At 55.9% G+C, this 15,597-nt stretch overlaps 1 protein-coding gene across 1 annotated transcript in view; it reads right to left on the reverse strand.

Moving 5' to 3' along the window:
* Positions 1–15,597, reverse strand: part of ENG (endoglin) — a 231,310-nt gene that overhangs the window by 184,347 nt on the left and 31,366 nt on the right. Inside the window, exon 2 of the mRNA XM_078646665.1 lies at positions 7,769–7,923. Coding sequence (XP_078502791.1) covers positions 7,769–7,923 — 155 coding nt within the window. The remainder of the gene's footprint in view (positions 1–7,768; positions 7,924–15,597) is intronic.

Consider the following 15,597-nt stretch of genomic DNA (forward strand, 5'->3'; position numbering starts at 1 on the left):
ACAATGCTCCCATAGTTCTTGATAAAACGCCGATAGTACCCAGTGAGCCTCAGGAAGGCTCGGACGGCGGTCTGGTTGACCGGGGGCTCCCAGGCTACGATGGCGTCGATCTTGGGTTGGAGGGGAGCCACTTGGCCGCTCCCCACTTGGTGTCCCAGATAGGTCACGGACCCTTGGCCTATCTGGCATTTGCTGGCCTTCACAGTTAGCCCGGCCCGGCGGAGGGCTGTCAGGACTTCCCAGAGGTGTTTCAGGTGCTCGGCCCAGTGGAGGCTGTAGACCGCAATGTCGTCTAGGTAGGCGGCACTGAAGTCTTCTAGCCCCGCCAGTACTTTGTTTACTAGTCTCTGGAAGGTGGCCGGGGCGTTTTTCATGCCGAAGGGCATCACTTTGAACTGGAAGTGGCCGTCGGGTGTGGAGAAGGCTGATCGCTCCTGGGCGCCAGGGGTGAGGCCGATCTGCCAATACCCGGCGGTGAGGTCGAAGGTACTGAGGTACTTGGCGACCCCCAGGCGGTCGATCAGTTCATCGGCCCGGGGGATGGGATGGGCGTCGGTTCTTGTAACAGCATTCAGTCCCCGGTAGTCGACGCAAAACCGGAGTTCTGGCGGGGTGCCAGGTGCGGCGGCCTTGGGGACCAGGACAACTGGGCTGGCCCAGGGACTGTCGGAGGGTTCGACCACCCCCAGGGCCAGCATCTTGGTAACTTCCGTCTGGATGCAGGCCCGAACTCGGTCGGGGACCCGGTAGGCCCGGTGTCGTACTGGCTGATTGTCCCCGGTGTCGACATCGTGGACACACCATTGGGTAACCCCGGGGGTGAGGGAGAACAGATCTGTGAATTGTCCCAACAGTTCTTGGCAGTCTCGGCGCTGTGCGGGGGTCAGGTCGGGAGAGAGAGAGATCCCTTCGACGGAGCCGTCCTTCTCAGTGCACTTTAGGAGGTCGGGCAAGGGCTCGGAGTCGTCTTCGGTCCCATCGTCGGTAGCTAGCAGCAGGCTCAGTTCTGTGCGGGCGAAATGAGGTTTGAGCCGGTTGGCGTGCAGAACCCGGAGGGGGTTCCGAGGAGACTCCATGTCCACGAGGTAAGTGACGGGGCTCTTGCGCTCGATCACCTTGAAGGGCCCCGACCATTTGTCCTGGAGGGCACATGGTACGACCGGGGACATGACCCAGACCCGCTGGCCCGGCTCGAACTCGATGGAGGAGGAGTTCTGGTCATACCAGCGTTTCATGTCCTCCTGACTGGCCTCCAGGTTGGCCTCCGCAAGGGCCCGGAACTTCCGAGTCTGGTTTCGGAGGGTCAGGAGGTACCGGTAGACATCCGGTGGTGCGTCTTGGACTGTAGTTTCCCAGCCTTCTTTGACCAGGCTGAGCGGACCTCGGTCAGGGTGTCCGTACAAGAGTTCAAAGGGGCTGAACCCCAGGGATTTCTGGGGTACCTCCCGATAGGCAAACAGGAGGCAGGGCAGCAGGACAACCCATTTGCCTCGTAGTGGCTCTTCTAGGCCCTGGATCATCCCCTTGAGAGTCCGGTTGAACCGCTCCACAAGTCCATTCCCTTGGGGATGATACGGGGTGGTGAACTTATATGTGACCCCGCACTGTTGCCACAGGGACCGCATATACTTCGATATAAAGTTGGTGCCCCGATCGCTCACGACCTCTCGGGGGAATCCTACTCGGAAGAAGATCCCCATCAGGGCCCGCCCCACCACGGGAGCGGTGATGGTTCTGAGGGGGATGGCCTCAGGATAACGGGTGGCGTGGTCCACCAGGACAAGTATGAAGCGATGCCCTTGCGAGGTTTGAGGGTCCAGGGGCCCCACAATGTCTATTCCCACTCGCTCGAAGGGGGTGGTCACTACTGGAAAAGGTTGGAGCGGGGCCTTCACCTTCCCCCCGCTCTTTCCGCTGGCTTGGCATGTCGGGCAGGTGCGGCAGTGGTTATGTACATCGTTGCGCATTTTGGGCCAGTAAAAATGGGTCACCAGGCGGCTGTAAGTTTTGTCCTGCCCCAGGTGCCCGGCGAGGGGCACATCGTGCGCCAGGTTCAAAAGGAAGTCTCTGAATCGCAGGGGAACCACTAGCACTCGGCTGGCCCCCAGCTCGGCAATTTTCTGTTCACTGTATAGGAGGTCGTGGTCCCAGTAGACCCAGTGGGACCCTGAGGTGTCCCCGGTAGCTTGGGCAGCGGCTTGTTGGCGGGTCCTCTCGAGGGAAGGGCAGGTCTTCTGTTCCTGCCGAAACTGTTCTCGGGTGGGACCACCCTCTTGGCGCCATTGGGCGAGTTCGGGGATGTCGCTGAGCTCATGGTGGTTTCCGGGCTCCGATGGCCTGGTCTCGGAGTCGCATTCTTCATGGATGGCAGGGGGTGGTGGCTCGGGCCACTCCGGCTCTTCGGTCGGGGTGGCCTCGGTCGCTGCCGGGGCTCGGGCCGCCATAGATCGGGTCGTCGCACAGACCCACTCGGGTAGTCCCATCATTCCTAGGTGCTCTCGCCGCTCGACTTGGGCCCAGGGAGAGCTCTCGAGGTCGTTCCCAAGGAGGCAGTCCACGGGGGCGTCGTCCCGGACGGTCACCTTGAGGGTGCCCGACACTCCCCCCCATTCGAAGGGAATTCGGGCCATCTGGCATAGAGTTTCAGAGTTGTCGGCGGCCCTCACGGGGCATCGTACGTTCGGGATGATCTGTTCGGGGGTCACCAAGTGGCAGCGGACGGCCGTCACACTGGCTCCCGTGTCTCGGAGGGCTTCGGTCCGTCGTCCATTGATGTGTACCCACTGACGGTATTTTCGAGTGTTGCTCGGTAGCGGGGCCTGGGGGACCAGGTCTCTATTGCCCAGGCAGGCTAGGGCCATGGCGGCCGGTTCATACTCGGTTTGACCTTCCTCGTAGACCTCTACGTCTTCTTCTCCCTCCTCTCCCAGGGCTGCAGCAGCGAACTGGCGGGTCGGAGGCCCAGTGGTGCCGGGGCGCTGGTTCATGGGGCAGATGGGGTCATTGGCATAGTGACCGGTCCGCTGGCATCTGTGGCAAGTAATGTTCGGGTGGGGCCCCGGCCGTGCTGGGGGGGTCCCTCCTCTGATCAGGGACGGCGAAGGGTTATTCGGGGGGGACCCCTGAGGGGGGCCCCGGCCCGGGGCCGGCGGGAAGCTTCGGCTCTGGTTCTGTCCTCCTCCGCCTCCACGCTGGCGGGGGTGCCCCCGGCCGCCCTGTCCTGTTTCTCCTATCGGTGTTCGGGGGACCCGGGTGCTCACCCATCGATCCGCCTCGACGGCGAGTTTCCGGGGCTCGGTTAGCTTGCTGTCGAGCAGATGCTGTCTGAGCTCGACAAAGCAGTTGTTGGAGAGGTGCTCCCAAACGATGAGGTCGAACAGCTGCTCGTAGGTGGACACTTTGCTGCCCTTTATCCATCCTTCCAGGGCCCTGCTATAAAAGTTCACGTACTCGACCCACGTGGTACCGGGGATTTTCTTGCAGTCTCTGAATCTCTGCCGGTACATCTCGGGGGTGAGGCCATACCGGACGAGCAGGGCGTCCTTCATGTGGTCATAGGAGGACATTACGTCGTCGGCCAGCTCCAGCAGGGTGTCTCTTCCTTCGCTGACGAATCTCCCCCATAAGCCGGCACCCCAGTCTTTTCGCGGAATGCGGTGCGCGGTCATGGCAACTTCGTACGCCTTGAACCATTGCTGGATATCGTCATTCTTGTAGTACTCCTTGACGATATCCTTCGGGATGTGGACCTTTGGGTCGGCAGGAGGTGGAGGGTTCCGGGCTACCGCGGCGCCAGCCTCTTCGAGTTTGGCTTTGATCTCTAGTTCTTTGAGGCCACGCTCGTGTTCGTATGCGAGTTTTTTTACTTCCAATTCTCTTTGCCGCCGCCTTTCTTCCAGATCTCCCTCTAATCGCAGTTGTTCAAGGGCCATTTACTTTTCTGCTAATTGGAGTTCTCCGTCCAGCCGGAGTCGGGCGAGCTCTAGTTCATGGAGCCGACTCCTCTCTCGCTCCCGGGCGTCTTCGTGGGAGAGGCCCGGGTCCCTGTTGGCGGTTCTTTCCTCTATGGGGGCTATGACGGTACTCACGGGTACTTCTCGGACAATGTCATCGTTCGTTTGGGGTGGGGTCTCTCTGGTCTCCACCCAGGTTTGCAGAGCTTCTTTGAAATCGTCCTTTGTGCTTAGTCCGGTGGTAGCGATACCCAAGTCTTTGCAAAATTGTTTAAGTTCTTTATGGGTATACTCCTCTAACAGGTCTTTCTGGAATTCTGCAGTGGTTCCGGTTTCCTTAGTAGTCATCGTGGCTGTGGGTCTCTGTCAGTAGTGACGTGTTACTCGCTGTACGATTTGCGCGGGCTCGGATCCCGTCGCTTGCCACCAATGTTGGAAAGGCGACCCCAGGGGAGACAGAAGGTGTCTGACTGTTCGCCCCGAGACCCACCTCTCTTTTTGGAACAGGCCGAGCGCCGTAGGGAGGCCTCCTTGGCGAGGCTTCTCTCCTACAATCGTAACAGCAGAGCAATCACACTACTTACAGATAGACGTCACACAGGAAGGATATTCACAAGAATCTTTATATAAGTAATCAAAGCAAGGTCTTGGCAGGATAGCGGGCAAGGATCGAGGGATCCGTAAAGTCGTGGTCTCGGGGAAAGGGGGTAGCGGGACAGTCTTGGCACCCACTGGTGCGTGGGTAGTTCAAGGGGTCAGGCCGCGACAGCGTCAGCAGGGCCTCGAAGATAGTTCAGCTTGGTCAGGCCGCGACAGCGTCAGCAGGGCCTCGAAGGTAGTTCCGCTTGGTCAGGCCGCGACAGCGTCAGCAGGGCCTCGAAGGTAGTTCAGCTTGGACAGGCCGCGACAGCGTCAGCAGGGCCTCGAAGGTAGTTCAGCTTGGTCAGGCCGCGACAGCGTCAGCAGGGCCTCGAAGGTGGTTCCGTTTGGTCAGGCCGCGACAGCGTCAGCAGGGCCTCGAAGGTTCCAGGTGCAAGAGTTCGGATCAGGATCAGCCGCTACGAGGTCAGCAGGGCTTCGACTCCAGATACAACTGCCGTCCTAATCCAGGGCTGGCCCAGATATAGGACTGGAGGGCTTTGACGTCCGGACCCTCGCGCCTGGGGGTCAGAGGGGCCGGGATGAAGGTGTCCAGACACCCAGCAGGGGGGTGGAGCCAGCGCCCAGGGAGGCTGGAGGGCGATTGATACCAGGCGTCCGGGGGCGGCTGGAGGCCCATCGAAACTCTCCTCCTCCGGGATCTTGTCGAGTGGCCACTTTACCACCTAGGAGTATCTTGGTGCCTCAATGTCGGGGCTTTGCTGGGGCCGGGGCCCGGGATGGCTGCGGCCACGTGTTCGGGTCGTGATGGCCCCGAGATGGAGCCGGCCGGAAAGGGTGGCCTGGTCAGGTTGCCAGGCTGGCAGCGTTGGCGAGCAGGTTCCGCCGGGGTACCCGGGAGGGGTTGTAGGTGGCCGGGGAGGCTGCTCTCGCCGATGGTTCGTGAATGTGCGTGTCAGGGGGGTCGATAGTAGGTAAATGGAGGGCCGATGTCGTCCTGGGCCCTTCATGCGGAAGGGGTCGGACCACGCCACGAGGCCGTGTCCAACACCCACCATTTTACCCACACCGTCTCACACGCACATGTCTCACCCATCACCTTCTACCTTCTTACCCACACTGCCTCTCACACGTCTCACCCATGGCCACTGCCATCTTACCCACACTGTCTCACACACACGTCTCACCCATCACTGTCTGCCATCTTACCCACACCATCTCACACACACACGTCTCACCCATCACTGTCTGCCATCTTACACACACCATCTCTCACACGTCTCACCCATCACAATCTACCTTCTTACCCACACCGTCTCTCACACGTCTCACCCATCACCGTCTACCATCTTACCCACACCGTCTCTGCCCACGGTAGGTGCCTCAGACCAGAGGCGCAACTAGAGCCAAATTTCGGTGGGGGGCTCTAATACACATTTTGGGGGTCTAATTCTTCCAGCAATAAGAGTGGAGATGAAGGGGTGAAAAAAACAACAAAGCCTCGTTAACAAGTAAAAAGTACTCGGGTGCCGCTGCAATAAGATGCCAGACCAGCCAACCCACAGCAGCTCAAAACTGTCTCTCACCTCCTCTGCCCCAGGTAGGTGTCTCTCACCTCCTCTCACCTCCTCTGCCCCCGGTAGATGTCTATCAAAATCAAAAAAGGACTAGCTATGTTTAAGGGAGAAGGAGACTCAATGAAGTACGTATGTCGGCAAACCCGTTGGTTTGTTCATGAAGCCCTCACCCACCAACCTAGTTGGTGGCATGCTTTATCATCGGGCCCACCACAGTGACACCGAATGCGTTCCGGGTGTGCTTCGAAATGCGAAAGGAGAACCTTGTAGATCGAGTTTAAATAGCCCCGTTAATCATTTTCACACAGGCTATTTGCTGTACAAAGCTTCCTTGGGTCACCTGGCAGAGAAAGAGACCGGAATTGCCGGTCTGGTTCCTCCTTGGACCTATTGTCCTTCTGCGGTGCCCGAAATGCGACATTTCGGGCACCGCAGAAGGACGATAGGTGTCACTGTGGTGGGCCCGATGATAAAGCATGCCACCAACTAGGTTGGTGGGTGAGGGCTTCATGAACAAACCAACGGGTTTGCCGACATACGTACTTCATTGAGTCTCCTTCTCCCTTAAACATAGCTAGTCCTTTTTTGATTTTGATATATAATACCGGGGATTCGGACTAGCTTACCTAGTCCTCACTCTCTCCTTTGATTTAATAACCCGGTAGATGTCTCTCACCTCCTCTGCCCTGATGTGGGCGAGTATCCTTCTGGAACCTACCCCCCCCCAGGGCCCCCTCCAGTGCACTCCTCCTAGACCGCTTGGATCCTCTACAGCTAAGTGTATGGGGGTCCCCAAGTGCGCACGAGCCTCTGGGGGCCACAGAAGCGTTGTCGCCTGTTCCATGGCTCCATTCTCCTCTCCTTCAGAAAAGCTTTAAACCCCGGCTCTCCCGTGCACCCGTCCGGCCTCTGTCAGCCTCCCTAGAGCAGCAGCGCCAAGACACCCCCGGGCAATCAAGTGCTTTATAAATATTAACCCTGGGCGTAGTTCACGGAGTTGCGCTATGCGGAACTTCGCAAAGTGGCACAAAAACTCTGCCGCACTACGCGGAGCTCCGCAAGCGGCGGATTTTCATAGAAAAAAGCAGTTCGCGGTGATTGCACAGTGCGGATGCTCGTCTGCACTGTGCAGTCATTGTCAACGGCACCTTGCACAGCGCAAGCGGTCCCTTCTTTCACCTTCCTGTCGATCGTGTACATTTTTGGTCGAGCGGCAGCTTTCTCAACGAGAACAAGCAGTTTCTCATCGCGAGAAGTAGCGAGGATATGCGACCACGCACAATGAGAACCCTGACCCCCCCGTTGAGGAATCTCACTGGGATGTTGATTTTCCTTGCTGCGCTTGCCGACTTGACATTGAGGATCGCGAGCGAGGAAAAAAAACATGCGCAGCAGAGTTTTTGGGAACTCCGCGAGCTCCGCTTAACGTGGAGTGCGGGAAACTCCTCAAAATCCACAAGCGGCTCGTAGTTCACCGCCCAGGGTTAATAAATATACATTTCAATGGAGGGACTGGTGGTTCCCAGCCTGGGGGGTCACCCCTGCTTCTGGCTCGATATGGAAGAGCCCCTTCGGACCCTGAGCTCCCCCCATCCCACCCCCTGTATCTCCCCCTGGACGGGACACCCTGCCACTTACCGGCACTTGTGACTGGTTTACGTTCAAAACGTGCACTTCACGGGGGCTCCCGCCGCCGACGCAGCCTCTGGGCACTTTACTTTGGGTGTAAGACACGTCCATGTGGGGGGGTCTGTGGATCGGCTTCAGCTCACATGCGCTCCCCCCCGCCGGGCCTGCGGAGGAAGAAGAGAGGAGGTCAGAGACTGAAGGTGAGAGAGGGGGTCAGAGACTGAGGGTGAGAGAGAGTGCAGGCACATGTGCCAACGTCTGGGCGAGCCCCCCCTACACACTAGGCCAGGGGTCCCCTCCACCAACCTGTGGGGGAGCCCCCACCCCAAAAGCATTAGGCCAGGGGTCTCCAGCACCAACCTCTGGTGGAGCCCCCCTGCCCCCCACCCTAGGCCAGGGGTCTCCAGCGCCAACCTCTGGGGGAGCCCCCCTGCCCCTCACCCTAGGCCAGGGGTCTCCAGCACCAACCTCTGGTGGAGCCCCCCTGCCCCCCACCCTAGGCCAGGGGTCTCCAGCGCCAACCTCTGGGGGAGCCCCCCTGCCCCCCACCCTAGGCCAGGGGTCTCCAGCACCAACCTCTGGGGGAGACCCCCTGCCCCCCACCCTAGGCCAGGGGTCTCCAGCGCCAACCTCTGGGGGAGCCCCCCTGCCCCCCACCCTAGGCCAGGGGTCTCCAGCGCCAACCTCTGGGGGAGCCCCCCTGCCACCCACCCTAGGCCAGGGGTCTCCAGCGCCAACCTCTGGGGGAGCCCCCCTGACCCCACCCTAGGCCAGGGGTCTCGAGGCTGAGTTCAGGGAGGCTGCTCCTGGTGGGGTGAATCTCCATCTACCTATCTTCTTGTAATGAACTTAACCTGGAACTGAGTTTAAATAAATACAACTTATTTTATGCACCTGGCTCTGTGGACTTTCAATTGTTACATTGTCCCTGCCAGTGCCAGAGGGGGCCCCTGGAGCTTGGTCTCCCCTTGCAAAGTACGTATTGCGTGGTGCAGTGCTTTGGAAGTGTCTAACGTGGTGCAGTGCTTTGGAAGTGTCTTGCATGGTGCAGTGCTTTGGAAGTGTCTTGCATGGTGCAGTGCTTTGGAAGTGTCTTGCATGGTTCAGTGCTTTAGAAGTGTCTCACGTGGAGCAGTGCTTTGGAAGTGTCTTGCATGGTGCAGTGCTTTGGAAGTGTCTTGCATGGTGCAGTGCTTTGGAAGTGTCTCACGTGGTGCAGTGCTTTGGAAGTGTCTTGCATGGTGCAGTGCTTTGGAAGTGTCTTGCGTGGTGCAGTGCTTTGGAAGTGTCTCGCGTGGTGCAGTGCTTTAGAAGTGTCTTGCGTGGTGCAGTGCTTTGGAAGTGTCTCGCATGGTGCAGTGCTTTGGAAGTGTCTTGCGTGGTGCAGTGCTTTGGAAGTGTCTTGCGTGGTGCAGTGCTTTGGAAGTGTCTTGCGTGGTGCAGTTCTTTGGAAGTGTTTCGCATGGTGCAGTGCTTTGGAAGTGTCTTGCATGGTGCAGTGCTTTGGAAGTGTCTTGCATGGTGCAGTGCTTTGGAAGTGTCTCGCATGGTGCAGTGCTTTGGAAGTGTCTTGCGTGGTGCAGTTCTTTGGAAGTGTTTCGCATGGTGCAGTGCTTTGGAAGTGTCTTGCATGGTGCAGTGCTTTGGAAGTGTCTTGCGTGGTGCAGTTCTTTGGAAGTGTTTCGCATGGTGCAGTGCTTTGGAAGTGTCTTGCATGGTTCAGTGCTTTAGAAGTGTCTCACGTGGAGCAGTGCTTTGGAAGTGTCTTGCATGGTGCAGTGCTTTGGAAGTGTCTTGCATGGTGCAGTGCTTTGGAAGTGTCTCACGTGGTGCAGTGCTTTGGAAGTGTCTTGCATGGTGCAGTGCTTTGGAAGTGTCTTGCGTGGTGCAGTGCTTTGGAAGTGTCTCGCGTGGTGCAGTGCTTTAGAAGTGTCTTGCGTGGTGCAGTGCTTTGGAAGTGTCTCGCATGGTGCAGTGCTTTGGAAGTGTCTTGCGTGGTGCAGTGCTTTGGAAGTGTCTTGCGTGGTGCAGTGCTTTGGAAGTGTCTTGCGTGGTGCAGTTCTTTGGAAGTGTTTCGCATGGTGCAGTGCTTTGGAAGTGTCTTGCATGGTGCAGTGCTTTGGAAGTGTCTTGCATGGTGCAGTGCTTTGGAAGTGTCTCGCATGGTGCAGTGCTTTGGAAGTGTCTTGCGTGGTGCAGTTCTTTGGAAGTGTTTCGCATGGTGCAGTGCTTTGGAAGTGTCTTGCATGGTGCAGTGCTTTGAAAGTGTCTTGCATGGTGCAGTGCTTTGGATTTGTCTCGCATGGTGCAGTGCTTTGGAAGTGTCTTGCATGGTGCAGTGCTTTGGAAGTGTCTTGCGTGGTGCAGTTCTTTGGAAGTGTTTCGCATGGTGCAGTGCTTTGGAAGTGTCTTGCATGGTGCAGTTCTTTGGAAGTGTTTCGCATGGTGCAGTGCTTTGGAAGTGTCTTGCATGGTGCAGTGCTTTGGAAGTGTCTTGCGTGGTGCAGTTCTTTGGAAGTGTTTCGCATGGTGCAGTGCTTTGGAAGTGTCTTGCATGGTGCAGTGCTTTGGAAGTGTCTTGCATGGTGCAGTGCTTTGGAAGTGTCTCGCATGGTGCAGTGCTTTGGAAGTGTCTTGCATGGGGCAGTGCTTTGGAAGTGTCTCGCATGGTGCAGTGCTTTAGAAGTGTCTCGCATGGTGCAGTGCTTTGGAAGTGTCTTGCATGGTGAGGTGCTTTGGAAGTGTCTTGCGTGATGCAGTTCTTTGGAAGTGTTTCGCATGGTGCAGTGCTTTGGAAGTGTCTTGCATGGTGCAGTGCTTTGGAAGTGTCTTGCATGGTGCAGTGCTTTGGAAGTGTCTTGCATGGTGCAGTGCTTTGGAAGTGTCTCGCGTGGTGCAGTGCTTTGGAAGTGTCTCGCGTGGTGCAGTGCTTTAGAAGTGTCACGCATGGTGCAGTGCTTTGGAAGTGTCTTGCATGGTGCAGTGCTTTAGAAGTGTCTTGCATGGTGCAGTTCTTTAGAAGTGTCTTGCATGGTGCAGTGCTTTAGAAGTGTCTTGCATGGTGCAGTGCTTTGGAAGTGTCTTGCATGGTGCAGTGCTTTGGAAGTGTCTCGCGTGGTGCAGTGCTTTGGAAGTGTCTCGCGTGGTGCAGTGCTTTGGAAGTGTCTTGCATGGTGCAGTGCTTTGGAAGTGTCTTGCATGGTGCAGTGCTTTGGAAGTGTCTTGCATGGTGCAATGCTTTAGAAGTGTCTTGCATGGTGCAGTTCTTTAGAAGTGTCTCGCGTGGTGCAGTGCTTTGGAAGTGTCTTGCATGGTGCAGTGCTTTGGAAGTGTCTCGCGTGGTGCAGTGCTTTGGAAGTGTCTCGCATGGTGCAGTGCTTTGGAAGTGTCTTGCATGGTGCAGTGCTTTGGAAGTGTCTTGCGTGGTGCAGTGCTTTAGAAGTGTCTCGCGTGGTGCAGTGCTTTGGAAGTGTCTCGCGTGGTGCAGTGCTTTGGAAGTGTCTTGCATGGTGCAGTTCTTTGGAAGTGTCACACATCGTTCTGTGCTTTGGAAGTGTCTTGCGTGGTGCAGTGCTTTGGAAGTGTCTTGCATGGTGCAGTGCTTTAGAAGTGTCTTGCATGGTGCAGTGCTTTAGAAGTGTCTTGCATGGTGCAGTTCTTTAGAAGTGTCTTGCGTGGTGCAGTGCTTTGGAAGTGTCTTGCATGGTGCAGTGCTTTGGAAGTGTCTTGCATGGTGCAGTGCTTTGGAAGTGTCTCGCGTGGTGCAGTGCTTTGGAAGTGTCTCGCATGGTGCAGTGCTTTGGAAGTGTCTTGCATGGTGCAGTGCTTTGGAAGTGTCTCGCGTGGTGCAGTGCTTTGGAAGTGTCTTGCATGGTGCAGTGCTTTGGAAGTGTCTTGCGTGGTGCAGTGCTTTAGAAGTGTCTCGCGTGGTGCAGTGCTTTGGAAGTGTCTCGCGTGGTGCAGTGCTTTGGAAGTGTCTTGCATGGTGCAGTTCTTTGGAAGTGTCACACATCGTGCTGTGCTTTGGAAGTGTCTTGCGTGGTGCAGTGCTTTGGAAGTGTCTTGCATGGTGCAGTGCTTTGGAAGTGTCTTGCGTGGTGCAGTGCTTTGGAAGTGTCTCGCGTGGTGCAGTGCCTTGGAAGTGTCTCACATGGTGCAGTGCTTTGGAAGTGTCTTGCATGGTGCAGTGCTTTAGAAGTGTCTCGCATGGTGCAGTGCTTTGAAAGTGTCTTGCATGGTGCAGTGCTTGAGAAGTGTCTCGCGTGGTGCAGTGCTTTGGAAGTGTCTTGCATGGTGCAGTGCTTTGGAAGTGTCTTGCGTGGTGCAGTGCTTTGGAAGTGTCTTGTGTGGTGCAGTGGTTTGGAAGTGTCTTGCATGGTGCATTGCTTTGGAAGTGTCTTGCGTGGTGCAGTGCTTTGGAAGTGTCTTGCATGGTGCAGTGCCTTGGAAGTGTCTCACATGGTGCAGTGCTTTGGAAGTGTCTTGCATGGTGCAGTGCTTTAGAAGTGTCTCGCATGGTGCAGTGCTTTGAAAGTGTCTTGCATGGTGCAGTGCTTTAGAAGTGTCTCGCGTGGTGCAGTGCTTTGGAAGTGTCTTGCATGGTGCAGTGCTTTGGAAGTGTCTCGCGTGGTGCAGTGCTTTGGAAGTGTCTCACGTAGTGCAGTGCTTTGGAAGTTTCTCCCATGGTGCAGTGCTTTGGAAGTGTCTCGCGTGGTGCAGTGCTTTGGAAGTGTCTCGCATGGTGCAGTGCTTTGGAAGTGTCTTGCGTGGTGCAGTGCATTGGAAGTGTCTCACGTGGTGCAGTGCATTGGAAGTGTCTCGCGTGGTGCAGTGCTTTGGAAGTGTCTCGCATGGTGCAGTGCTTTGGAAGTGTCTTGCATGGTGCAGTGCTTTGGAAGTGTCTCGCGTGGTGCAGTGCTTTGGAAGTGTCTTGCATGGTGCAGTGCTTTGGAAGTGTCTTGCGTGGTGCAGTGCTTTAGAAGTGTCTCGCGTGGTGCAGTGCTTTGGAAGTGTCTCGCGTGGTGCAGTGCTTTGGAAGTGTCTTGCATGGTGCAGTTCTTTGGAAGTGTCACACATCGTGCTGTGCTTTGGAAGTGTCTTGCGTGGTGCAGTGCTTTGGAAGTGTCTTGCATGGTGCAGTGCTTTGGAAGTGTCTTGCGTGGTGCAGTGCTTTGGAAGTGTCTCGCGTGGTGCAGTGCCTTGGAAGTGTCTCACATGGTGCAGTGCTTTGGAAGTGTCTTGCATGGTGCAGTGCTTTAGAAGTGTCTCGCATGGTGCAGTGCTTTGAAAGTGTCTTGCATGGTGCAGTGCTTGAGAAGTGTCTCGCGTGGTGCAGTGCTTTGGAAGTGTCTTGCATGGTGCAGTGCTTTGGAAGTGTCTTGCGTGGTGCAGTGCTTTGGAAGTGTCTTGTGTGGTGCAGTGGTTTGGAAGTGTCTTGCATGGTGCATTGCTTTGGAAGTGTCTTGCGTGGTGCAGTGCTTTGGAAGTGTCTTGCATGGTGCAGTGCCTTGGAAGTGTCTCACATGGTGCAGTGCTTTGGAAGTGTCTTGCATGGTGCAGTGCTTTAGAAGTGTCTCGCATGGTGCAGTGCTTTGAAAGTGTCTTGCATGGTGCAGTGCTTTAGAAGTGTCTCGCGTGGTGCAGTGCTTTGGAAGTGTCTTGCATGGTGCAGTGCTTTGGAAGTGTCTCGCGTGGTGCAGTGCTTTGGAAGTGTCTCACGTAGTGCAGTGCTTTGGAAGTTTCTCCCATGGTGCAGTGCTTTGGAAGTGTCTCGCGTGGTGCAGTGCTTTGGAAGTGTCTCGCATGGTGCAGTGCTTTGGAAGTGTCTTGCGTGGTGCAGTGCATTGGAAGTGTCTCACGTGGTGCAGTGCATTGGAAGTGTCTCGCGTGGTGCAGTGCATTGGAAGTGTCTAGCGTGGTGCAGTGCTTTGGAAGTGTCTTGCATGGTTCAGTGCTTTAGAAGTGTCTCACGTGGTGCAGTGCTTTGGAAGTGTCTTGCATGGTGCAGTGCTTTGGAAGTGTCTTGCATGGTTCAGTGCTTTAGAAGTGTCTCACGTGGTGCAGTGCTTTGGAAGTGTCTTGCATGGTGCAGTGCTTTGGAAGTGTCTTGCATGGTTCAGTGCTTTAGAAGTGTCTCACGTGGTGCAGTGCTTTGGAAGTGTCTTGCATGGTGCAGTGCTTTGGAAGTGTCTTGCATGGTTCAGTGCTTTAGAAGTGTCTCACGTGGTGCAGTGCTTTGGAAGTGTCTTGCATGGTGCAGTGCTTTGGAAGTGTCTTGGATGGTGCAGTGCTTTGGAAGTGTCTCGTGTGGTGCAGTGCTTTGGAAGTGTCTCGCATGGTGCAGTGCTTTGAAAGTGTCTTGCATGGTGCAGTGCTTGAGAAGTGTCTCGCGTGGTGCAGTGCTTTGGAAGTGTCTTGCATGGTGCAGTGCTTTGGAAGTGTCTTGCGTGGTGCAGTGCTTTGGAAGTGTCTTGTGTGGTGCAGTGGTTTGGAAGTGTCTTGCATGGTGCATTGCTTTGGAAGTGTCTTGCGTGGTGCAGTGCTTTGGAAGTGTCTTGCATGGTGCAGTGCCTTGGAAGTGTCTCACATGGTGCAGTGCTTTGGAAGTGTCTTGCATGGTGCAGTGCTTTAGAAGTGTCTCGCATGGTGCAGTGCTTTGAAAGTGTCTTGCATGGTGCAGTGCTTTAGAAGTGTCTCGCGTGGTGCAGTGCTTTGGAAGTGTCTTGCATGGTGCAGTGCTTTGGAAGTGTCTCGCGTGGTGCAGTGCTTTGGAAGTGTCTCACGTAGTGCAGTGCTTTGGAAGTTTCTCCCATGGTGCAGTGCTTTGGAAGTGTCTCGCGTGGTGCAGTGCTTTGGAAGTGTCTCGCATGGTGCAGTGCTTTGGAAGTGTCTTGCGTGGTGCAGTGCATTGGAAGTGTCTCACGTGGTGCAGTGCATTGGAAGTGTCTCGCGTGGTGCAGTGCTTTGGAAGTGTCTCGCATGGTGCAGTGCTTTGGAAGTGTCTTGCATGGTGCAGTGCTTTGGAAGTGTCTCGCGTGGTGCAGTGCTTTGGAAGTGTCTTGCATGGTGCAGTGCTTTGGAAGTGTCTTGCGTGGTGCAGTGCTTTAGAAGTGTCTCGCGTGGTGCAGTGCTTTGGAAGTGTCTCGCGTGGTGCAGTGCTTTGGAAGTGTCTTGCATGGTGCAGTTCTTTGGAAGTGTCACACATCGTGCTGTGCTTTGGAAGTGTCTTGCGTGGTGCAGTGCTTTGGAAGTGTCTTGCATGGTGCAGTGCTTTGGAAGTGTCTTGCGTGGTGCAGTGCTTTGGAAGTGTCTCGCGTGGTGCAGTGCCTTGGAAGTGTCTCACATGGTGCAGTGCTTTGGAAGTGTCTTGCATGGTGCAGTGCTTTAGAAGTGTCTCGCATGGTGCAGTGCTTTGAAAGTGTCTTGCATGGTGCAGTGCTTGAGAAGTGTCTCGCGTGGTGCAGTGCTTTGGAAGTGTCTTGCATGGTGCAGTGCTTTGGAAGTGTCTTGCGTGGTGCAGTGCTTTGGAAGTGTCTTGTGTGGTGCAGTGGTTTGGAAGTGTCTTGCATGGTGCATTGCTTTGGAAGTGTCTTGCGTGGTGCAGTGCTTTGGAAGTGTCTTGCATGGTGCAGTGCCTTGGAAGTGTCTCACATGGTGCAGTGCTTTGGAAGTGTCTTGCATGGTGCAGTGCTTTAGAAGTGTCTCGCATGGTGCAGTGCTTTGAAAGTGTCTTGCATGGTGCAGTGCTTTAGAAGTGTCTCGCGTGGTGCAGTGCTTTGGAAGTGTCTTGCATGGTGCAGTGCTTTGGAAGTGTCTCGCGTGGTGCAGTGCTTTGGAAG

This window comes from Lissotriton helveticus, chromosome 5_2 (assembly GCF_964261635.1).
Source record: "Lissotriton helveticus chromosome 5_2, aLisHel1.1, whole genome shotgun sequence".
Taxonomy (NCBI): Eukaryota; Metazoa; Chordata; class Amphibia; order Caudata; family Salamandridae; genus Lissotriton; species Lissotriton helveticus.